Genomic DNA, 24892 nt, shown 5'->3' on the forward strand with positions numbered 1-24892 from the left:
AAGAATGAAGGATGTCAATCACAGTTGCGGAAAGTTCTGACCTGCGGGACCACTTGGCCGAGGGTCGTCCGAAGGGTCTCTTCCACAGGACGCCGTGCAGCTGCACCTTGGCGCTGATATCCAACGCTTCAGAGTCGGACTGCTCCATGGACGACCAGGGCGAGAACGCAGAGCTTCTGGACGAGGACAGGAACATCCCGCCCAGCTAAAGAAGAGGAGGAGCAGGAGGAGGAGGAGGAGGGAGTCGCTGGAAACCGAATCACATCCGTGAGTCCATTTGAAAGAGAAAAATAGTCGATGACAATTCACCCGCTGCACACGAGGATGCTCCAAACTCCTCAATAAGTCAGTGAGGCGGAAGGATGCAGATGCCAATACGCTCATCAGCTGGAGGCGGGGTGGGAGGATGGGGAGGGGGGTGATGAGCACGGATGCTGAAAAGTCAATTGCGCTCCAGCCAGTAAAAGCTGCGCTTCAGATTACTGCATGGGAGCAGTTTAAGAGCAGCATTATGACTCCACTGAGGCTCAACGGATGCACCGTCAGATTAATGCTCACAACGTGGACCGGAACACGGCCAAACATGCGTCGGAGCAGAACATGTGTCCTATTGTACCAAAACATCGGGGCAGACCAAAGATACTCACGCACGGGCCGGAACATATTTGAACGTGTGGAACAACGTTGCAAAACAGGGGCCGGAACAGGGGGCAGAATGGACCATAGCAAAAAAACAGGGCGGAACAAGATATTTTTGTGTGGTTAGGCTACATGGGGAAAAACACCGAAACCAGTGACACATGTCGTGAAAGCCAGAGAAATTGAGAATGCTCTTCTGTTAGATGGCGGAAGGTCAAGGACACAAAAAAAAATGGGAACCTGTGTATCCAGTATCCACATGTTGCCATTCATAGATTTTTTCTGTGTGCTGTTCATTTTTCTTTTTAACATACAATTGCCGCCGTGGCACCATTAAGTTTTGGGGAACGCCGGTTCAGAACATATCAAGTGTGGTGGCACATGAGCAAAAAACCCGTGCGAGAAAAAAAGTGCAACACATGTACATGTTCGACGTCGGAATGTGTGCCAGAGCGATGTCAGATTACAGATAATGTTGACAGCTCAGCATTAAGAATATTAACTCCCCACCCCCCAGCCACCCCCTTGTTTCTGTCATTGCTGTCTTCAACACGGGATGTCCCCATTGGACGGAAACCTCCCTGTGTCCCAACGGAATAACATTTTCACAAATAGATATTGGTCAGTCTCCACGCAATCTAAACTGTGGCTCTCAATGGTGCTCTTGCTCACTCTCTCTTTTTGATGCAACTATAATGGTCCCCACACCCCCCAAAAAAAACCCTAATTGCTTCTCCTGAAAAGTGACGTGAAGACGTCCATGTTTTAACGACACAGACGCGAGCAGAGGACATCGCGCCGAAAGTGTCCACTCAAATCCTCCTCCTGGTGGATTTATCTATCCCCGAGCCCACTCACACTCCACTAAAGCTGCTTTCCGCCCCAACACGTGCTCCCTCCGAACACTTTTCATGACACCTTTTTTTTTTTTCATGACATAACATCGGCCGAGGAGGAAGGAAGGTATGGACACAAAAAGCATTTGGACACGCCAAGTCTATTCAGTAAAGGGAGGCATGAGAATTGTTTTTGCACCAGTTTAAAAAAAAAAAAAAGACATTTAATTTAGTCATAAAACATGTTGCTTTACAACCCACTTTGCACAATCAAACATGAGGCAGATTCACTGAGGAATAATCCCCCCACCCCCCCACACACACACACACGCACGCACGTACATACACTAGCGCCTCACATGTTGCTGAAGTTCCTCAATTCCATTTGGGAACATTTCATAATTTCACGTTACTGCATTTTACAAATTAAAGTGAATTTAGCCAAAGTCCAGAAATAGAGGAGCCATCTATTGTACTTCGGTCTACGGAATGTCCCTTTAATTGGCGAGTGGAACCAAGGAAACCTAATCGATAAATCCCGCCATGAAGCAAACAAAATGTACACGTCCCGGAAACAGGAAGTAGCTGAGCTCGAGCTACTATGGCACTTGAATGTCACTTTAAGTCTGTACAGTGTATTTAAAAAAAAAAAAAAAAAAAAAAAATGCGGTGACCAAAACAGTTCCACGTTTCTGAGTCTTTTGTTTTTCACCGCCCTCTTAATGGTGATGCCCGACTGACAGCAGCAGCGGGATGAGGCAGCCCAGCACCAGGGCGCCCACCTCTACCTTGCTCAGACCTTTGCTGCCGTTGCCGGCCGGCGCCCCGTGGCTGTGGCCCGCCACGCCGCCCACCTCGGGCAGGACGTGCACCGTCGCCACGTAGAGGAAAGTGCCGGCTGAGAAGAGCATGGCCACGCCGGTGGCGTTGATGTCGGACAGCGCCTCCTTGCTGCTCTGTTGGAGGCGGAAAAGAGAGAGAGAAAAAAAAAAGTCATTATTCTTTCATTTGACACGTGACTCAATGTGATTTTTGACTTCTTACTTATATTTGAACTAAAATCAATCGATTAAATCATAATGAGATGCTTCTTGAGAGTCACCAGTATCTACTACTGCTAAGCAGATTCTAACGTAATCAGCAGAGAGAGACGCAGGGGACAACGGCGAGGGTGGTCCAAAGAGCCGCCACCTCACAAGGTCATTCGGGTTGTACCTGGCTCAGTCCGAGGAAGGTGAGCATGGCCAGGACGGGCGCTGCCAGGGCAAAGACCAGCAGGTGCTTGCGGATTCGATTCCTCTCCAGCCCGGCGTGCATGAGGAAGGACACCAGGCCAAAGGCGGCGGGGGCCTGCGGAAGAGATGCCGTCACATCTTTCAGAAAAGGCTCAATATTGCAATTTTAGAGGCTATTTTTTTTTTTCAAGGTCCTCCTTCCCATGTATTTTTTTTAACAAAAAAGCAATATAGCAATATATTAATCTGTAGGACAAGACCAGGTTGGAATTTACACAAACGAGTTGGTTTTACAGATTCGTCTTCCACTAAAATAAAGGAAAATCAACCAGGAAGTACGATGAAAGACAGTTGATCTATTTCAATGAGAGCTATGTAAATCGTAATAAAGAATAATACCTTGTGGAGCATGATAGCGACAAAAACGATGAGCTGGACGCTGGTTTGAGAGGTGGAAGCGGCAGCTCCCAAGGCCACGCCGTCGGCTGGAAGCGACAAACCGTGATGATGAGCGGCTCACAAATGGACAAACTCACTGGCTACATTAGCAACACTTTGCAACGTTGCAATGGGATACAATTTGGAACAATGTCACCGGGGGAATAAAAGCCACTGAGTTGCAAAAATTATTGCCCTGTTGTTTTTTTCTTTTTTTAGTAACGAGACAATCATATAGTGGGAATGCGAGTTCATTTTCGCCTGGTCAGGCTAGCCACCAGCAAGCTCACGAGCCACGTAATAAGTCGGAACTAACTCGAAGTCCCCCCTCCACCCCCAACCTATCTACGAATGACCTGGTCCTTCTGTCCATTTTAAAACCTAAATCTGGAATTTGAACACTGAAATGTGCCCACCTGTGGGCTCGTTAATAATTGGAAGGGGAAGACCCAGAAGTCGACTTACCGGCAGCATGCACCACAAGACCGAGGGTGGTGGTAATTTTGGAGGAGGCCACTCTGGCTGATTCTGAATCTGTTACACACACCCACACAATTACATAAACGCTGAAGAGGACAAAAACGACTAGAAATTCTGTGTGAGTGCTTGAAGAGCTGACGCTGAACTGGAATGCTCTACAATTCGTTGAAATGTGAATCCAGCCTTCCCGTGTTTGCTTGTGTGGACAAAGTTCTGCGTGCAGCTGCATTAACATGAGCCCGTGTGGAAAAATAATAAAAATGTGCGGCAGATATTTTCTGTCAACCATTTTGGTAATCAAAGTACTTGTGTTATTCGATTCATCTTTCCAGCCCTACATCCCAACTACGTTGGCTTCTCACCCTCAGCGCTGTGCATGTGCGACGAGCCGATCTGGTCAACCAGCAGCATGAAGACGAAGCCCAGCACCAGCGACACGCCGATGCAGGCATGCAGCTGCTCGTGGCCGTGCTCGTGGTGGCCGTCCGCGGCCAGGACGGCCTCTGCCGCCGCCGCCACCACCTCGCCCTTGGCCTCCGACGCCTCGGCGACAATGCCCACCTGACTGGGTGGGTGGTGCCCGCCCCCTGCGCGAAAATGTTAGGATCCACTCAGTCCGCATTTTTGACACCAAAGACATGAATGGGGTGGTAGGAGAGCGGGCGCTTTTAGACCAACATCTGAAAAATGCTGATTTTCTTCTTATCCCAGGTAACAATGCCATTTTCATGAAGCTGATATTTGCATTTGACAAATGATACTCAACTTTATTTTCATAGCACTTTGGTTGGGGGGGGGGGGGGTCAATCAGATCGTCAGCTGCAGTAATATGTCTTTTCACCAAAACACACAAACGTTTGCACTCGTTGCTGCTGTTGGAATGCCTTGGAGCACGGTGTGGCACCTCCTCCCACTAACCTCGTGTCAGCGGAGCTGCTGACTGCTAGTGTCTATAATGTTTTGTGTTCACTTTGGTTACCTTCCAGGATCTCCTCGTAAAGAGCGTGGACGCCTTCGGGAATGATGACGGCAAGGGCCGTGCCGCAGAGGAGTCCCGCTCCCAACACAGTGACCAGCTTTAGCTTTTCCTGATTGGACACGTTACAGGGGAAAAAAAAGAAACAAATTATGGCAGCGAATCCACCTGTTGCCACTCATACAACAGAAAAATAGCTCAGTATTAAAGTTGAACAATTTTGAAAAATGATGTAATAATTTTTTCCCCCTTCAATGTTGCCCGGTTTGGACCATAACATGTCTGAAATTGGGCAAAATGTCGACCATTGTTTGCAAAAGCAAAAGGAATTTTTATACTTTGATTCAACACAGAGATAATCAGTCTGCTTTCAGGAAGTAGTACAGAAATCACATATTTACTGTCGAAAAGCTGAAATTCAGAGCAGCTGGACAATTTTAGCGTAAAAAGGTATCAAGACATTTCATCAATTATGACAAATGATCAAATATGTCATCATCGCTTTGTTGTCGATCAATCATTGTACCTCTGAATCAGATTCCAACAACCATGCAAATAATCTGTGGCTTCAACATTTCATCTTTTACGAAACAATGAGACGTAAACATATGGACGGCACTTAAAGCAGTGAACTTATCTGGACAATGTATAAATAGAACATGCTAAAAAAAAAAAAACAACAACAACCGACCGAAATTAAAGTTTTTTTTCCCTTCCTTCCTAATTGCCGCCTTTGCGATTTGAAAATTGCATTTTCCAACTTTGCTATGTAAATTTGAACTACCGACAATGACGGTTAGAGGACGTTCAGTCAATTATTAATGAAAGCATGTCATGGTGACCCTTGCAGGATAAAGTTTGGACACCCCTGTCGTCGAATCTTACCTCTGAGAAGTTAACTGCCAAGGGAATGGTCCCTGCCACATAGCAGCCCACCAGCATGGCAAGAGACAGCAAGCTGATGGAGCTGAAGTCCTCCATGGCTCCACTTGGAACGTTCCCGCTGAATCGAATCTCCCCAAGAGAGAGGGAAACTTTTGGAGGGGGCAAAAGACACACCTAGAGCTCTCACCGTCGGTCTGCACAAACGAGTTTAGCAAGCAGCCAGCAAAACGACGACGTGTAATTTTAATTGATGGCCTCCTCCTAGCTGGGCTAAGCTAACAAGCTATGATGGGTTATTGTCCGGCCCTCGGCGGCGTTTGACGAGCGAGGCGACTTGACGCGTCGACGTTCATGCAGGCCACACCGGCCTTCATGTCCTCCATATAAACCCCGTCCCAAAATAATTTTTAAAAATGCGTCTTTCCTCCACCTGAGAAGTGGCCAAGGCAGGCAAACAAACACGCGAATTGGTTCGGCCTGTCGGAGAGTAGTGGGACAGCACTTCCGGGTCACGTGATGTTTTCTGCCACGTCACAGCTACAGGTTGCAGCCAGCTGTTGGAAGAAGCTGTGCTTTTCGGTTTTGGTAGAAAAAGAATGTAATACGTATTTATATTTGATTAATCCCCTCAGAGTAATGGCTACAATTTATAACACGTAAGCTTCTAGTAACGAATGATAGTCATGACTTACGTTTCGAGTTTAGATTTTTTTTTTTCCCCATCAATAGTTATGGACCAACATTTTTTCATACAAACATTTACTCGAAATATATGAACTGCTACTTTAAGTATAAATTCGGGTTACGTCACTGCGTAGGAACGCAATTTCCTAATCCGAGGTACCCCTTTATAATATGTCTGGTTAATTGTAGAATTGGAGTAAATTTTCTGTCTGCTGACAAGTATTCACACCCGATTAATAACGGACATTTGGCGCATATATGCTCCGCCACAATTTTATTTCAAATTTTTTTTTAATTTAATTGTCTGACCCGGTGCCATTTGGCCCGCAGATCTCGGTTTGGGGCCTCAACACTTACTGTCGATTACATCATGGGTGTCTTCGAGCAGTAGGCAGTGTCCAACCTGAACTGGTTGTCAGCCAATCGCAATTACCCATTCGCGCTCACAATCACACCTACGGACAATTTAGTGTTCCATTAGCCCGCCATGGTGTTTGAATGTGGGAGGAAACCGGAATACCCAGAGAAAACCCACGGGGAAAACATGCAAACTCCACACAGGAAGGCCGGAAGCAGAATTGAACCCTGCAGCTCTGCACTGCGAGGCGGACATGCTAACCAGTCGGCACGGTTGAGGACTGGTTAGCATGTCCGCCTCGCAGTGCCCCTCTTGGAACATAATGGATGTTTTTTTTGGAGCTGTTGGATGAAAGCGAATGCCCAAACCCCCTCGTTCCTCTTCATTCCGCCATCTTCTAACCCTGAATTCATAATATTACAATATCACTGTTAGTATGAAACCCTGATAGTGGTAAGATGGAAACAATGGAATGTAGCACCCTGGGTTTCACCGTCAGCGAAATTAATTACACGCATCATAGTGCGCGACACGTGCGCATTAATGTTAGATAAAAAGGATGATGTCGCTGAAAACTGCGGGGTGCGCTGTCTGCTTATTTCAAATAAGCAGACAGCGCAAAACCGCAAAATGTCATCCATTTAGTAAGGAACATTACGTCGACACTTGATTCGCTTCAGTGGGCCACATAAAATGATTTGGCTGGCCTCACCTGGCCCCCCGGCCTTGAGTTTACCACCCAGACGTAAGATAAGTCCTCTCTTAATTTGTTCTATTCCATTTAATCAGCTTTAATAGTTTCACACTGACCAACACAAACCAGTTACTTATATAAAAAGACTTTTTTAATTATATAGCTCAGTTTTTCTTGACCAGTGATCATAGCAGCCTTGACTTGCGATCGTAATGCTGATTTCCTGGCATACATACTATTTTTTATGTATGCCCCAAAAGTGTTTTTAACATAACTATCAAGTGAACGCTGCACGAACATAGTGATAGACCACGGCATGTTCGGCCTTGTTCGGATGATAAATATGGATTCATGACAGGAAGTGAATTCTATCCTAATCCGAGGACTTCCATGTACAACAAAGAGTATGTCCTTAAAAAAACTTACAGTATTTATTAGATAACACAGCTAAGCAGTGCTTCCACCATGACTGATTTACTGGAGAACAAATGGGGAAATACAATTGTTTGACTTTTTTTTTCCTGTTTTTTTTTCAGTTTTTTTTTTGTTTTTTTTGTTTTTTTTTTTTAAACCTCAACAAAAATACAACTTAAGGTTTCTTCATGCAATATCGCGACGTCGTCATTTCTTTCCACGTTGGGCGGGCGGGCGGCTCTCGTCATCCGGAGCTGGCGAGCCGCAACCGTGAGCTAAGCGGTCCGAGAGAATCGTTATTTTGCCAGTCCGATCTTCTTGAATTCAGTTTCAAATATTAACAGACGCCACATTTTCACGATGAACACTTCCGCTTCCTCATCAAGAACCTAAACACACAAGAAACCCGTTTGGTCGATCATCTTGTCGAATGAACTAAAAATTTCTGAGCTGTCTTACTTACCATGGCGACGTCATCGAGAATACCCTGAGGAGTGCTGTGTGCCATCACCTATAGGGAAGGAACAATTAAAAACAATTGTTAAAATTGAAGTGTCATTTTTGACATGCATTTTTCCCCAAGCATGTAGAATGCAATTTTCAAATCAAAAAGGGCGGCTTCATTTTGGTCAGCCAGTGGGCTTTTTTTCCTTTTTTCATATATGCTTATATTTATATGGCGTCTATATAAATTCAATGCTTAAGAAATGCAGTCCACATGTCTACATATCATCATATGACACAAAAATCGATAAGCTCAAGTGATAAAGCCACAGCTTTCTTTGCATGATTGTTGTAATCAGACTTGGGAATTATTAATTCATGGCACACTTGAGCGGTAGAATTTTGTGAAGGTGTTGTAGTGAATGACTTAAATGACTGCAAATCAAAGTGTTTTGTTTTTAAGTGAGTTAACTCAACTTATTGAAATAAACCGTCTTTCATATTCATTCAGGGTTGATTTGGCTTTATTTTGGCACAAGTCTAACCCCTAAGAGCAAAACATTTACGAATAATATGATCGGAATACAAAATTACTGCTCATGTTTGTTAATAGAAAAAAAAATACGTGATGGACCCTTGAAAAATAATCACACATTGATCGCAATATTTCCACCACATGTTTCAACACGACGGAGCCGCTGCACTGCAGGACAAGGCAATTTCGTACCTTTGAGCAGACGAAATCGACCAGCGTCGCTTCCTCCTCGCCAATGTATTCAATGATTTTCTTGTTGATCCACGGTTTGATGCGGCGGTCCATCAGAGTCTGCCGTGGTGACAAAGTTTCAACCGGTTATTCACGTCCCAAACTAAACACTGGTTGCCAACAAATCATGTCAATTATACCGAATCGACCATGGACCAGTCCAACGGGTAGGTGAAGAGCTCAGGGCGGGCCGTGGGGATCTTCTCGATGAGGCTGCGGATGTTCTTGCGCTTCTCCTCGGTGTTGACGCCGCCTTTGGCGCCCGACATGTCAGCGCCGTCCAGGCCTAAGCTCTTGTCGTCGTCGCCATAGTCCAGCGGCACTAGCTTCCTCTTGCGCGGCTGCTCGTCAGCTTCCTCGTCGTCGTTAAACTTGTTGAAGATGCTGTCTGCGGCTGCCAGCTTCTTGCGCTTGGCGGCATGCAGCTGGCTGGGGCTGTTAGTAGAACCTGGAGAAGAAGAAGTGGCTTCAATGTGAACAATCGCAGGTGAATGGCCTCGCGGTGTCAGCCAATAAAAAATAACAGATTGTATGACGTGAATTTTCCCGTCATATACGACATTCCTGGGTAAAAGCCAGTGAGCCACCATCAAGCCCGACTACTGTATATTGTTACAATAAAACTTGACGGTAGTCATAAGTTAGAGAAACTACGTAGCCACGTCAAATGTCCTTTGTTTTTGTCAACGACTATTAATGTCCGGTTTCGTATCGGTCAGCCACACCATTCAGCGTGTGTCTTCCATTCGATTTTGCCAAACAAGTCCCAAATCTTAAAATCGGCCAGACTCGAGCCATGTCACGTGACTCGAGTCCCCGACCTCTGACAAGGGTGCTGACGGTTTACCCACCCAGCTTGAGACTGAGGCCAATCTTGGGCCGGTGCTCCTCGAGAGGCTGCACCTCAGGCGTTCGCTCGCCTGGAATGATGATGCCGCGCGGGGAGTCGGTGCCAGGCGTGTTGGGCGTGGCATTCCCGCTGGCAGAGGACACAGAGGGAGCGGTGTTGATTGGTCGCATGAGGGCTTTGAGGTGCAGCCTAGCCTCAGGTGAATCCCCACCATTGTGGGCCACATGCTGTTGCTGCGGTTGTTGTTGTGGTGGTGGTGGTGGTTGTTGTTGTTGTTGTTGTTCCTTCTCCTTCTCCACCTCCTCCTCCTGTTGCTGCTGCTGTTGCTGTTGATTCTGCTGCTGCTGCTGCTCCTTTTCTTCCTCCTCCCGCCTCCGCCACCGTTCCTCTATCGCATTTTCTTCGTCCTCTTCCGAATGTGGTGGAGGGTCTCGAGGCGTCGGCTCAGCGGGCTTTGCCGACGACGTCCTCTTCTCCCGATCCCGGTGAGACTCTCTGTGGGACTCTTTGTGTGACTCTCTGTGGGCCTCTCTTTGGGCCTCTCTTTGGGACTCTCTGTGGGACTCTCTGTGGGAGTCTCGGTGGGACTCTTTGTGGGACTCTTTGTGGGACTCCCGGTGGGATTCTCGCTCCTTTTTCTCTTGTTTCACTTTCTCCTCAGATTCTAGCTTTAGAGGAGGCTTCCGTCTGCGCTCTGCCTCCTCCTCCATCTGCACATAATGGACCACTTGAAGGTTAGAAACTTTTTCCAAGCAGTCAATCAATTTTTTTTTTTAAACGGTAGTTTATAGCGTGTCTCACTTGCTGGTTTCAAAGCTCATTTGGTATCAGGAGAAATAAAGAAAATGCGAGAAGCAAAGGGAGTCCGATTTTTGAGGTGGGAAAATAATGGACATTGCATTTGAAAGCCATATGAGCCAGCTTAACTTCCAGGGTAAACTCACCCTTTGCATTTCGGCGTCGGGGTCGGGGTGACCCTCGGCCAGGAGCCTCTGTCGGATCTCCTCCAGCTCCTCCTTCTCCCTCTTGCGGTCCCTCTCGTCCATCTCTATCTCCTTTTCGCGGTCGCGGAGGCGCTTTTGCAGAGCACTGCCCCTGCAGGGAGGACATTCGAATGGAGAAGATGACATACAGAATAAAGTCCAACGTGTAAAAAAAAAAAAAAAAAAAAAAAAAGTACATATAGCCACCAACCTGTAGTATTTGGGATCATCCCGATCATCGTCATAATCTTCAAGGAATTCTTTTAGTCTTTTGGCTTCTTTCATCTGACGAGAAACAACAATTAATCGAGATAACACAACCAAGCAACCAGTGAAATAATACAATTAAAATACTCTAAGTTTGTCTTACGGTCTCACGGCTTCGCTCGTCCTCCCGCTCCATGTCCTTGCAGTAGTCGCGGGACTTCTTCCTCTCCCGCAGTTCCCAGTTTTTCAGCCGCTTCCGGAGGGGAAACAAAGACTTAGCGGTTATGCACTGACTCGCTGCATTATTTGTAGTCGGCGCATTTGTTTCGATTGTGCAAAGAAGTTGTTAACAGGAATAACTGGCGAAAGCGCGACGGCACAATCGGACTGAATTGTATATTTTGAGAGCGAGTCCTTTTGGATGATTTCAATTCAGGTTTATTTTTATTGTGGACACAAGTTGTGTGCGTGGGAGGGGGGGGGGGGGGCAGAATCTCATTTCCAGACCTTTTGAAAGCAATTTATGTAGCATACTTTACGGAAGCATTTCAGTTGGAACGTCCATTTTCATGACTTTTTTACATTCAAGACTTTTTGAAGGCATTGTGCTGAAACATGTCAACTTTCAAGACCTTTAGAAGTCATTTTATGCATCCTGTCAGCTTTCAAGACTACATGAAAGCAATTTGGGTCAGGGCAATTTTCAAGACAGTGAAATCATTTCAGACTTCAAGACTTTTAGAAGGCAGTTTGCGAAGAATGTTAATTTAAGACTTTAAGGCATGTCATGTCGAACAGCCAAATTTTCTTTCTTTCTCTTTTTTGGTTAAATTACCTCTTGATAGGCAGCTTCCTTATCTCTGAGTCTCCTCTCCAGTCTCCTGCGCTCGTACACATCTTCCTCATCTTCGTCGCGGTCCCGTTTTTTCTCATCTCTAGGCCTCTCCCTGCATATATTAAAAAGAATACAACAATACAAAAAAGACAACCATGTATTTTTAATGCAACACTTTTAGACGAGGGTTGCCCAAAATATGGCCCACAAGGCATTTGGAGCACGCTGGACATTTCCATAGTGAACTGATGTGACAAAAAATATCATGGCCTGCAACACAATGAAAAATAATAATTATAAAAATCAATAGAATAAGAGGTGTGAAGGGGGGTCAGCATGAAAAGTGTTAGTAAAAAAAAAAAAAAAAAAAAGTTTGTGGCCACTAATTTGTTATGATGTGTTTTATACATAAACAGGAACAAAGTGTGTCTGCATTAGACACAGATGGGAAAAAAAATTCAGTTTCAAATACAAAAATGGTTTGTTCTACTTCTTGCTTTTGGTTTCCCATGAATCGGTGCTTGGTCGAACTGACCCTAATCAGTCCATACTTAAAAATAAAAATATTCAAATCTAGCAGAAGCAGTTTTTCAAAATAACCTTAAACATTACAAGACATAAAAGCTTGATGGACTGGTTTTAGCGTGTTGAATGATTTGAAGTTGAAGAATTTCAAAAGGAGCAGCATGGAGGGTGACTGGCATTTTCGCCCCACAGTTCTGAGAGTCGGGGTTCAAGTCGAATGGAATTCCTAAAAGTTCCTTTATATCTTTCGATTTTTCTGTAAAATGCCCACGGAGAAAAACATTTGGATACTTTCGCCTTTGACACAAAAACACTGACCTGGAGCGGCTGCGGGCTTCGCTGATGTCTCGACTCTTCTCCCTGTCGCGCTCGCGCTCTCTCGTCCTCTCCCGTTCCCGTTCACGCTCGCGTTCACGCTCCCTGTCTCGGTCCCGTTCCCGGTCCCGCTCGCGCTCCTTGTCCCGTTCCCGTTCTTTCTCTTTCTCCCTGTCGCGGCGCTCCCTTTCACGCTCACGCTCCTTGTCCTTCTCTCGCCGCTCCTTCTCCAGCTCTTGTCGCTCCTTCTCCTTCTTGCCTTTCTCCTCCTCCAATTTCTTAAGGAAGAAGAACAGTACAGCACAAAAATATTAATTTAGTGGAAAAACAAGCTTATATTTCATTTCTTATAAAGGACTCTATAACTGTATAATCAACTCAGCTATGACAGGTCACCTTGTGTGTGTCGCGGAATTTGCTGATCTCTCTGGAAATCAAGTCCCTCTTGTCGTCCTCTAGTTCTATGGCGTTGATGTCATCCTGACAATTCACAAAACACCACAAACACTTAAAGGGTGACCGGCAGTGGCCTACGAAATGCTGCCCAGTATGTGGCAGACACCTCATCTTTCTTGTCTTTTCTCTTCTTGCGAAGCTGCCCGTTGCCATCTGCAGAGGTGGCGTTGAGTTCAGTGGAGTACTCCCGGATGAGCACTTCGATGGCGGCCCTCGCTGCCTGGTCGCGACGGAGCGTCTCTTCATCCAGCACCTCCTCCTCGTCCTTACCATCGCCGCTCGCTCCCTTGGGGGAAGGGAAAAAAAAAAGAAGTCATTTTTGACAGAATAGCGGTGAAGTATCCTTGAAGTGGGGGGGGGGGGCGTACCCCATTGGCGCTCTTTTTCTTGGCCTTCCATTCGTCCAGCTGCGCCTTGGTCTTGGCATCCACTTTGACCAGCAGCTTCTTGTCGCCCAGCATCAGCTCGTGCAGCAGTCGCAGGGATCGCAGGGTTGACTCGGGCTCCTTGTATTCGCAGAAGCCAAATGCTTGTGGAAGGAGGGAGGAAATACAAGTTCAACACTCCGAATGTATCCACGTGAGTCAGGACAGTCATTTTGTACACACTGAAATGAGCTCACTGCGGGGTTTGTTTGTTTGTTTTTTTTTTTACCTTGAAGTTTCCCAGAGGCGCCTTGGACTCGTTTCCAGCTTAGAACTATACCACATTTCTACAAAAAACAGACAACAAAATGACAATCTTAGTATGACTGAATATTCCCCATTATTGGACTGTGAAAAAAATGACAAATTTAATTTCACATTTTTTCATCAATCCCCCCCCAGTGAGAGCATTTAGATGCTGCTGTTTTGGTTAGGCATGTAGTTCAAATGCTCGGACATCGAGGTGAGAAACGGCAGCACCTATCACACGACGCCATGTGTGGTGAAAAAAATGGCACAGCACACCAACATCAAACCTTTATCCCAAGTGTGATGCATGGTGGAGGGAGCAGCATGGTATGGGTGCTTTGCTAACTCAGGGACTGGACAGCGTGCTGTCATCAATAGAAAAATTCATTCAAAATTTCATCAAGATAATTTGCAGAAGAACTTGAGGCCATCTTGTCTGACAGCTGAAGCTCAGCAGCTTCTTGTCGCCCAGCATCAGCTCGTGCAGCAGTCGCAGGGATCGCAGGGTTGACTCGGGCTCCTTGTATTCGCAGAAGCCAAATGCTTGTGGAAGGAGGGAGGAAATACAAGTTCAACACTCCGAATGTATCCACGTGAGTCAGGACAGTCATTTTGTACACACTGAAATGAGCTCACTGCGGGGTTTGTTTGTTTGTTTTTTTTTTTTACCTTGAAGTTTCCCAGAGGCGCCTTGGACTCGTTTCCAGCTTAGAACTATACCACATTTCTACAAAAAACAGACAACAAAATGACAATCTTAGTATGACTGAATATTCCCCATTATTGGACTGTGAAAAAAATGACAAATTTAATTTCACATTTTTTCATCAATCCCCCCCCAGTGAGAGCATTTAGATGCTGCTGTTTTGGTTAGGCATGTAGTTCAAATGCTCGGACATCGAGGTGAGAAACGGCAGCACCTATCACACGACGCCATGTGTGGTGAAAAAAATGGCACAGCACACCAACATCAAACCTTTATCCCAAGTGTGATGCATGGTGGAGGGAGCAGCATGGTATGGGTGCTTTGCTAACTCAGGGACTGGACAGCGTGCTGTCATCAATAGAAAAATTCATTCAAAATTTCATCAAGATAATTTGCAGAAGAACTTGAGGCCATCTTGTCTGACAGCTGAAGCTCAAACAAGGATGGGTGTTAGAACCGGATAATGATCCAAAACACAGAAGCAAATCAACAAGAGAACGACTTTGTAAGAAGTTACAAACGCTACACTTGGCGAACAGAGCTCTGTTGTGAGTACCTTTTTCATGGCAAATGTCACCCACAAAGCTTTAGTAAGGTTTGAAAATTTTTGCTCCGAACTTACCGCCAGCAGCTGTCTGACAAGCATGTCGGAGGCCTTCTCAGAGATATTGCCCACAAACACAGTGGTGGTGGGGCCGTCCTCTGGCTCCTTGGCTCGGAAGTTGATCTTGTTTGGGAGCATCGGCTTCTGTGCAACAGAAACTGTGGTTGGGACAAGAACCTGCCCAACACAAACAAAATGTAAACAGAAAGGCAAACAACAACTCAATGTAACCTAATTTACAGTAGCATAGGTCAGCTGTGACTCACTGAGGGAGAGGGGGTCACGACACCCATGTGAACTGGTATCATGGGAGTACCTGAAATAAGAAGTTAAAAAAAAAAGAAAAAGATATATTTCAATCAGAAAGTGATGTGATTATATTAAAATGGGGCACTGGCTGTTTCGTTTGGCTACTGAGCAGCCAGATACAATATGAGTAGTTGGCCAAAACGTTTTTACACCAAGTACCATCTCCAAAAATATTCAGCTCTCCAAGGACCACCATCATGACCAGAACAACCCTAAAATACAGTAGCTTCATAGGCGCCATTGTTCATGATAAATCAGGGGTGGGGGAACAGTTATTCCCATGAAAAAAAAAAACCCTGAGCCCCAATTAGAGTAACACAGAAATTCCCAACTACTATATGTGTAATTAAGTTTAAAGGCAGTGATTTCCAACAAGGGTGCTGTAAGAGAATCCTAAAAGACTTCGGCCTTGCAGTAGACGCCAGACGGTACGACAAAGCTCTTCAAGCAATAGTAAGCCATGACTTCCTGTAGGATTAATAAAAGCTAAATATTTTGAACCAACAAACCCAATGTTTGTTAACTTAAATACTTTGGAATTCTGTGACTTAGTCAAATTACATACTTTGCAAATAATATACAAAGGATATAATTTAATATGTATTCAGAAGCTGTTTGAAAAGAGACTTGTGATTTGAGGGAAAGTGGACAAAGGTGAGAAATTTAGTGTTTCTTTTCATGACTTAATTTTACTCTGTGACATGATAAATACCATGTTGTAGTCAATCTAAAACTGTAGCTTTACCTTACACCTTTTCAAATGGCATTTTTCCATGCATCGACTGTTCTGTTTTCTTTTTTTTTTTTTAACTTAATATGATGGAATAAATTAGCCAATCAGTCAGAATATTAGCTTTGTTTTCAACTAAGGAGAGCCAGAATTTATCCTCAGTTAGTCAATTAAGTAACATGTGACGAGACCATCATTATGTCAATATGCACGCTTTTGTGACATTTTTATTGAATTTTCTTATCTAAAGTGGGTGCCTCGCCTCAATAAAAGGGTGGAAACGCTCACTTGGAGCATCGACAGTTTCCACAATGTCTATGGTTCCGAAGGTGTTTCGACACGCTCCGAACCGGATACCTGGTGGGACGGGCGGGCCGAAGGTGCCGAACTGAGGCGGGGGGATGCCGGGGGGTAGCTGGGGGATGCTCAGCGGCTGGCGATTAAGCGGAGGAGGGAACGACATCGTGAGGGCAACAGGAACCTGTGACGAAAAGACGACAATCCAGCTCAACGCCAACACGTTCACAAATACACTTCAACTACCCCTTTTAATGTCAATGCAGTAAGGAGTCGAGTTATTTTCGCAGAACATGGCTATTCTGTCAAAAAAATAATAAATAAGGACGACCAAAAACCGCGGCCGGTCATGTTCCAAGCATGCTAGCTAGCTTTAGCCCAGATAGCTCGTGTTAGCTCTGTGGCCTAGCTAGCTCAGGTTAGCGGCAGGCAAGCTAATGTTCCGAGTTACTCACCTATTAAAGGAGTTTTAAAAGGGACGAGCCGGCAACGGTGCACGTTTGCCCGAACCCAATCCCATTAAACGGACACGAGGAATAAAGCGTATCACGAGTGTGGCTTCGGCGTTAAAAAAAAAAATGACACCGGTAGTCTTCAGGAACACAAGAAAATAGAGGGACCCTTTTTCTTCTCGAAGAGGATCATGGGAAAAGGGATATACTTTCCCGTCAAGCCCTCAGTGCCGTCTTGCAGGCGGGCGTCCGAAAGCCCTGACTGAGATCACACTCCGATGTCCGAGAGGTTAAATGGAGCTGACAACGATGGACTATAAACCCAGGAGTGTAATCAAAATACACTCAGGTCTTTTATTGTTTCTTTCCAGTTTATTTATCGTTACCAATTAGAATTACGAATTTACTAACCTCTTATTTGCAGTCTTTTAAGAATTTACTGTAATTTCACGAATATCTACCAAAGAAGTGTGGCGTAAACAAGTCAGTCAGTCAAATTACAACAAAAAAAAAATGCAAACAAACCTGTGCCTTTATCACTTCAATTTATCATGTTTCACATTCTTGTCACTTTTATGTAACTTCCGTGCATGCTGCCTTTTCGCCAGGTCATCAGTGTAAACGACAAATGGTTTTCAACCAACTCGAAAGGTTAAATAAATAAACGATATGTCAACATGGATTGCACTTCTCAAGCATTGGACTCATCTACACACTATAAATTTAAACACACACACACACGCACACGCACACACACACGCACACAAATAATAAAATACCGACTGACTTCCCCCCTCCCAAAACTGCAGCATTTGCAATTTCAACAATTGCATACTTGTTTTTTACTCTTTCCTACTCCATTTCACATGCTTTTATGAAGACAAATAGCGCTGTACAACAATACTTTATAACAACATTAAGCAACGACATAATTACATAGAATGTAAAGAAATAAATTTCTTTACATTTGTACATCATGTTAAGGCTCGAATCCAATTCATTGTTCTGCTCCTCGGGTGTGCCTTCCTCGGCCACCAGGAGGCAGTATAACTAAGTCATGCAGACAAACGATGAATCGTCTTCTTGTAGCACAACTAAGTGGCACAAGAAAAATGCTGGAATATTAGGTAACGAATATATACCTCTGAGTATTGTTACTTTATCTGCGTAGGTGTTGCTCCACCATGTGTTCAAATATCTGTTCCTTCTAAAACGATCGATGCTAATCATTCCCATCTAAAAGGCATTTCATGTTTATGAGTTAGAAACTAAATGGACTCTCGTAAGGCAACTCCATGGAGTGGTTTAAAATGCACAATTTGTAATTATCTTGATTTTTGTTTAGTTAGATACTTCAACTGGGAGTGGCATTCAACAGCTTGAAACCTCTCTTTGTGAGACTAGTTCACTATTTGCCAAAGTGCTGCTTATTAAGTGAGTTGATTTGAGTTCAATGTCACCATACATCGCTCATGTCTAAAATGTATACTCGCAAATCAAAGCAAATAATTTCAATAAATGCATTCAAAAATCAGCCAAATGAAAGCTTGTCACTTTTTGCGACATTTTCGTTTGGTGGTGTGCCATCAAAAAAATTCAGATGTTACATATTTGCCTTGGCTCAATAAAGGTTGGGAAAGTGTAATAAAGGCTGGGAAAGTGTACTTGTTCTGTAGGCCCTCATTAGAAAAAGTGGGTAACAGCCATGTTATAAATAATCACTCACTGAAAGGAGAACACCTTTAGAGTAGTTGGAAATAAACTATTTTCATGTGGAATCTGACATATAAAAGAATATATAATATTCTGTACATATAATATAAAATGAATGAAACCGTTCTGCTAATGTGTGTGTGTGGGTGTGAGTGTGTGCGCGTGCGTGATAGTGAATCAACAGGTGTTTGCGTGATTTGTGTCAAGTGTTCCAATGTTTTTGACCAGCACGTGGTTAAAAGCTGCGCTTGGAACAGGTGTCACAATGTAAACAATCCCATCAACCCACGCTAGGCTGCGTCCGTCCGTGGAAATTTCCACTTTCAACTCCACTCTGTCACGCACTTTTGTTCCCTCGGCTTGCAAACAGACCACGCCCACAACCTGAACCCCCTTATTTAGCCGCGTTTCATTGGCCCCCGTGAAGGTGTGTCACTGGCTGACGTCATCGGCTGTGGAATTAAGAAGGGCCCGCTCAGTGTGTGGACATAAGTAACGACACCATTTACGACGTTCGATTGGGATACAACTCCCAAGCGCGATTGGAAAAGACAAATAATCCAGGACGGCCCTGAGTTTATCCCGTTTGCTCGTCTTATGAATATTAAGTAGTTGCTGTAGGCCTCCTTCAAACCGGAACTTGTGACGGGACGGGTCACGTTTGGCATCTGAACCAGAGGCAACCTCGCGCCAGTCTTTCGTCAGACGCACGGCGGGGACTAAGAGAGGAGAAGAGAACCATGGCTCTCAGGGGACATCTGATAAAAATTGCCCGTACTCGGGCACTCACAGGCGGCCAGCCGAGCCGAGCTCAGTCGGTGGCCGTGCTGGGGGCTCCCTTTTCCCAAGGACAGGTAAAAAAAAAACAAAAAACATTGTATCACTATATTATTTACCTGACAAAGCTCGTAAACGTAACATTTATCAATTCTATGTGATATGTTTTATTTTGTCTAGAAAAGAAGAGGGGTGGAACACGGGCCTAAAGTGATCAGGGATGCGGGGCTCATCGAGCGGCTCTCCGGTTTAGGTGAGCACCGGCGTTACATAACCAGATTTGAACAATTACCTCACCGGGGTGTTCATACACACGCGTATGTATTTTTACCATCGTACAAGGACTACCGATATCCTTTGAGTATCATTTTTGCTCAATTCACGTAAACTATTGAAATTCGTTTAATTTTTCAATAAACTGCAATGGCGTCTCAGTCCCACGTGTTCGCACTGCGCATGCTCCGAAACTGCAGACAAAGTAGACCCTTTCTTCCTTCCTTCCTTCCTAATCCGCAGTCCACAAAGGTTACACACTGTTTTGTTCTTCTTCTTCTTTTTTGTGTGTGTGCAACTTGACCGATGTGGTGTCGCGGCACGTCCCACTCCCACGCGCGCAAAAAACGTCATAAAGGGGATTTACGCCGTGTAGTCAAAACGCATCTCGGCCGACTTCCCCTCTCGGTTAAACTGTACAGAGTATGGATGGAGATCTATAATTAAATCTTGCCCCGTCTAAAATAATATATCAGCGATCCAGCTCTACATTCCTCCTATTCACAATTAGCAAGTCAAGAGTTATATTGCCAAGAAAAAAATTGGTGGGGTACAACCTGTGTAAAAACTGCTCGCTATAGCGAGCCCTGACAATCTCGGTCATAAAATTAGTATGGGTATTTTTTTTACCCTTTGTTGGATCAAAATCTTGACCCAATCCGAAACATCTTTCTTGACCAAGTATATTAAACACACAAAGAATTTGATTCCTGCCCTGCGATTGGCTGGCAACCGGTTCAGGGTGTCCCCCGCCTACTGCCCAAAGACAGCTGGGATAGGCTCCAGCAACCCCCGCGACCCTTGTGAGGATAAAGCGGATCGGAAAATGGATGGATGGATGGAATTTGATTCCAGTAGTATGAGCTACATACTATTACTGCAGTAACAAGCAACTCGAGAGTCTTTAAGGAATGGGAGGCTAGAACCAACTGTGTAAATGATGCGTCGAGTCCTCAAGCAAAGAAAGTGCAGTGCATTACAATACAATGACAGGTGTGAAGATGCTGCAGATAATTGTCAAACCGTTTAAAGTAACCAGCAGCACAGTAGGATGCTGGGTTGTTTTTCTAACCTGCTCACTGTGGGCCCTGTGGACTTGGGGAATGTTGGGTTGCTTTTGCCCAAGTTTGGGTACCTTATTTGGACCCAACAAATTGGGTTGAAGATTGAATTTGGGCAAGCTGAAGGGGTGAACCTGGTTGTCATTTTTTTTTGGCAGTTGTGGGTGAACCGAAGTTGAAGTAAAGTTAATGAAACATTCTTGGAAAATGCTGATACTTTGAACAAAAGTATCAGCACCTAAAATACTTTGAACAAAACTATTAAATTGGGTTCATTTTATTTTATTTGCCTTATTGTTGAGATGTTTAAATATTTGCAACTTTATTCAATTCCTCTTGTCATTTCGAGGCAACGTTGCTCTGTTTGTCATTTTTTTGGCAAGCACCACAAATTCCGTCTGTCAACATCGGCTTTCGCGATACGGCCACGTCGTTTCTGTCTGCGGCGCACGTCCGTCGCAGCAATCTTATCGATCATGGTCAATCTACCTTATGGCACAAAGTAATGATTGATTCGGGTGGATGACACATCCGACATGTATCTGGACGCCGTGTCCATTAAAAGCTCAGGGCCACCATGTGGACACTATAGATAGCCGGAACCTTGCGTAATAACAGGACCACTTCAGAATTGTCCTTCAGTCTATTTCTGATGTGCCTGCGAAAGGTAATGGGTCCTGCGCGCCCCCTCCCTTCCCCCCAGGGCAGTATGGTAAGACTACACTGTCATCTGCATTGACGTTGCCCCCATATCAACTCTAAATATTTGCTCGACATCCATTGCCTCGACTGTAACCCTAGCTCGGGAGTTGAAGGGTGTGGTGCGGTTTGGTGGTACTGCAGAAGGAATGTAAACTGGCTCTTGCACAGGAGGCTGGCACGGAATGACTCATCAGATTGGAAGTTGCACAAGTAAATGTTGTGTCAGTGGATTTGCGGCATGGGTGCGCCGAAAAGGCCCAGAACAATAGGTTACAATTCAGCATTCCCCTTTCTGTCTAGTATACGCAATCACAAAATCCCCACCACAGCGGTGTCAAGCTCATTTTTGTCACAGGCCACATCATAGTTATGGTTTCCCTTGAATGGCAATTATGACTCTGAACGCATATAAATATATATGAACACCTTATATGATCACATGTCAAACAAATTGATGGATAACTACTTTTAAAATCAAATACAAGTTTTAAAAAAAATTATTTAAGTGGGGTTGGACACATAAAAAATGCTTACAATATCTCAATGTTTGCAATTTTGGGTATTTTAGGAGGAAACAAGTCCATGCACATAATTTGACCTGGCGGGCCACATAGACTGACGTGGTTGGCCTTGAGCTTGACACCATGCTCTTCGACATTTCGGGCACTGGCTACTTCTAAAAAAAAAATGGCAGACTTCCTTTGTTGGTATTTTGACACTTTTTTGTGGGTTTGCAATGATAGACAAAATGACCAAATTTCATATTGCTGAGGATTTGGGAATTTTCCATCAAATTCTAAACCAAAATAGCTGATGTCCTGTCTCTTAGGCCACAGAATATTGAGACTTTTTTGTGGGCCGAGTCATGATGGACACACCTACCAAATTTAATGTTGCTCAATGGGAATTAACATTTTTTAAAAACTCTTTAGTGTACGACCAAGCAAAATAAATTGGCGGAGTGGAGTGCCTGTGTTATTTTTAGGCAGGACTTCTTGAGATGTTTTTCATTACTCTTGATTACATAATGTTGCAAGTAAGACAGGCCTGGGAGGATAATTTTCAACAATGACTTAAGACCAAAACCGCAAACCAAATGAAAACAGATCCCCAAAATGAGCACACCTAAAAAATTAAAAATAAAAAAATCAGTGGATATGCTGAAGCCCTAAAAAAAAAAAAAATTAAGTACAAGGGTGATAAAACGCCTCATATGAAAATGTTTCTACACAATCTTGGTGCCAAAAAGCTACATTGAAATGAAGGGAAAGCTTCGGCACCATTTCGTGGCATCAATTCGAAACCTTTTTAGCTGGGCGTCAATTACGGATGGACTTTTGCTTTGCGAGGCAGGGCTCAAATCTAAATCCCTCATAAAAGCGGCCATTTGTAGTAGGCTGCAAGCGTTGATCGAGCGTAACTGATGAATCCATGTGGCGTGAGTGTCTGTCCCTGCGTGTAACATGCGGAGTCTTGTGTTCCACGGTGTCAGATTACGCTGTGCACGACTTTGGCGACCTCACCTTCCACTACCCGGAGATGGATGAGCCCTACATGAACGTGAAGTTCCCTCGCACGGTGGGCGCTGCCACAAAGAAGCTCTCGGGCGCTGTGAGCAGAGCGGTGGGTGCTGGTCACACCCTGGTCATGCTGGGAGGGGACCACAGGTAACCACAGAAACCTCCCCCAACCCCTCCCCCCCCAAATTTTTTGGTAATTTCCTGCTTATTGATAAGTCGCCATTTGCTTCTCATCCAAAGCCTTGGAATCGGATCCGTGGCGGGCCACGCCCAACAGTGTCCTGACCTTTGCGTCATCTGGGTCGACGCACACGCCGATGTGAACACACCCGAGACGTCGCCTTCGGGGAACCTCCACGGGCAGCCGGTGGCCTTCATGCTCAAAGAGCTGCGAGACAAGGTGAGACGCAGTCAGGTTCGGAACGTGGAGGATGACTCATCGACGGCCGTTCCCAGTCAACTTTATCTGTTTGTGCATGTCCCAACGCAGGTGCCAGATCTCCCGGGGTTCTCTTGGGTGAAGCCATTCCTCTCCTGCAGGGACCTGGTGTATATCGGACTTCGGGATGTGGACCCCGGCGAGTAGTAAGTAGAAGTCAACAACAAAGTACAAATACTTGATCCAATTGAAATGGATTTTTTTCAGTTACCTGCACTTGTTTACATTTTACTCCCTACATTTGAGAACATATCTTTCGTGATCTCTTTACTTTCGCCGCCTCTGGTTTGACATTTTGTGCGTGTTTACAGCCACATTCTGAAGAACTTGGGGATCCAGTACTTCACCATGAGGGATATCGACAGACTCGGCATCCAAAGGGTCACCGAGGTTGCTCTCGATCACGTACTGGCAAGGTAACCATCAAAGATGACTGGCTTGGCTTCTGTAATCCAAGTTGGGTTCTTTTAAAAAAAACAAAAAACTTTCACCCCCTCCATCCTCCAACAGAAAACAAAGACCCATCCACTTGAGCTTTGACATTGACGCATTCGACCCGTCTCTGGCTCCCGCTACGGGAACGCCGGTGAACGGAGGGTTGACCTACAGGGAGGGCATCTACATCACAGAGGAAGTTCACAACACAGGTATGCAAATATAATGTGCCCCCCCCCCCCTTGACTCAGACCAGATGTTTTGTAACACGTGCGACTCTCGTAACTCATGCAGGTCTGCTGTCGGTGATGGACATGGTGGAGGTGAACCCTGTGGTGGGGTCAACCCGGGCAGCCGTGGAAGCGACCGCCTCGTTGGCCGTCGATGTCATCGCGTCATCCCTGGGGCAGACGAGAGAGGGCGCCCACGGGGTCATTGACGAGATCCCCTCGACAAAGGACCACGTCGACACGGAGCAGCTTTGCCTCTGAGAGCTCGGGAGCAAACAAAACCACAGACTTCTTCCAACACGCCGAAAGCATTCCACAGTGTTGCGTCCAAACCCTCCCCCTCCTCGCCCCACCCCCCCAAAAAATCTAAACTGAATCCAAGAGCTGGGTTGTTACAATTTTTTTGGTCCACTCTGTTCATTGTGCTGTATTTTACCGCGGAAAGTATTTGTCTGTCTGTCTCGAAAGGTTTGCTATGTAATGACAATTGAGATAGCAAACACGACTTATTTATTTTGCTATTTTATGTATTTTATGTGAGACGGGATGGATGCCTGCTATTTATTTTTTAGGTTTGGTTTAGACAGAATGGCCTAAAAAAAAGTAGTGATTAGAAACAATCTGCCAGTGTTTTTGTAGATGTAGCGAAAAGTAGAAATTCATATGGGTATGCACTTGTATTTTCCTGATGGTTAAATTTTTTTTTCATTTACAGTGAAACAACTAATAATACAAAATGTGTGAGTAAACGATGTTAGATAAACTTTAATTCAAAGGCTCGAAGCTACAATTTCAAATTTCATTAAAACCACTAACTACCAGGCGTTTATGTTCTTGTATTAAAGAGTTTATTTTCTGGTCTTCCATCTTAAGTGATTTGCTGTCCGGGGGCCGTTTTTTGACAATATAATTTTTTTTTCTTTCAAGGTTGAATCTGAACGAGTTTTATA

The 24892-nt window shown here is 44.8% G+C and overlaps 3 protein-coding genes across 4 annotated transcripts; 1 reads left to right on the plus strand and 2 right to left on the minus strand.

Annotated features, from left to right (window-relative positions):
- Positions 1–1665: 1665 nt before the first annotated feature.
- On the minus strand, positions 1666–6030 carry slc39a9 (solute carrier family 39 member 9). The gene is made up of 7 exons (XM_019872536.1): positions 5490–6030; positions 4608–4716; positions 3991–4215; positions 3614–3682; positions 3110–3195; positions 2691–2825; positions 1666–2431 (listed from the first exon to the last, which is right to left on the minus strand). The coding sequence occupies exons 1-7, from the start codon at positions 5583–5585 to the stop codon at positions 2195–2197; spliced, it is 957 nt and encodes a 318-aa protein (XP_019728095.1). The 5' UTR covers positions 5586–6030; the 3' UTR covers positions 1666–2194.
- Positions 6031–7632: 1602 nt separating this feature from the next.
- rbm25a (RNA binding motif protein 25a) lies at positions 7633–16990 on the minus strand. Of its 2 annotated transcripts, XM_019872534.1 has the most exons (18): positions 16796–16990; positions 16401–16524; positions 15271–15320; positions 15023–15181; positions 14364–14421; positions 13389–13549; positions 13127–13306; positions 12961–13044; positions 12568–12842; positions 11725–11836; positions 11053–11142; positions 10894–10967; positions 10644–10794; positions 9701–10409; positions 8990–9297; positions 8811–8909; positions 8103–8150; positions 7633–8028 (listed from the first exon to the last, which is right to left on the minus strand). In XM_019872534.1, the coding sequence occupies exons 2-18, from the start codon at positions 16504–16506 to the stop codon at positions 7936–7938; spliced, it is 2757 nt and encodes a 918-aa protein (XP_019728093.1). In that variant the 5' UTR covers positions 16507–16524; positions 16796–16990; the 3' UTR covers positions 7633–7935. The 2 variants fall into 2 exon arrangements, with proteins under 2 accessions (XP_019728093.1, XP_019728092.1); XM_019872533.1 differs by lacking the exons at positions 14364–14421; positions 15023–15181; positions 15271–15320; positions 16401–16524; positions 16796–16990 and adding an exon at positions 13675–13777.
- A 1955-nt stretch (positions 16991–18945) lies between these two features.
- arg2 (arginase 2) lies at positions 18946–24887 on the plus strand. Its single transcript, XM_019872567.1, has 8 exons — positions 18946–19359; positions 19463–19535; positions 22811–22985; positions 23079–23238; positions 23329–23423; positions 23589–23693; positions 23788–23924; positions 24007–24887. Exons 1-8 carry the CDS (start codon positions 19246–19248, stop codon positions 24201–24203), a joined length of 1056 nt encoding a protein of 351 aa, XP_019728126.1. The 5' UTR covers positions 18946–19245; the 3' UTR covers positions 24204–24887.
- The last annotated feature ends 5 nt before the right edge of the window (positions 24888–24892 follow it).

This window comes from Hippocampus comes, unplaced genomic scaffold (assembly GCF_001891065.2).
Source record: "Hippocampus comes isolate QL1 unplaced genomic scaffold, H_comes_QL1_v1.1 scaffold92, whole genome shotgun sequence".
Taxonomy (NCBI): Eukaryota; Metazoa; Chordata; class Actinopteri; order Syngnathiformes; family Syngnathidae; genus Hippocampus; species Hippocampus comes.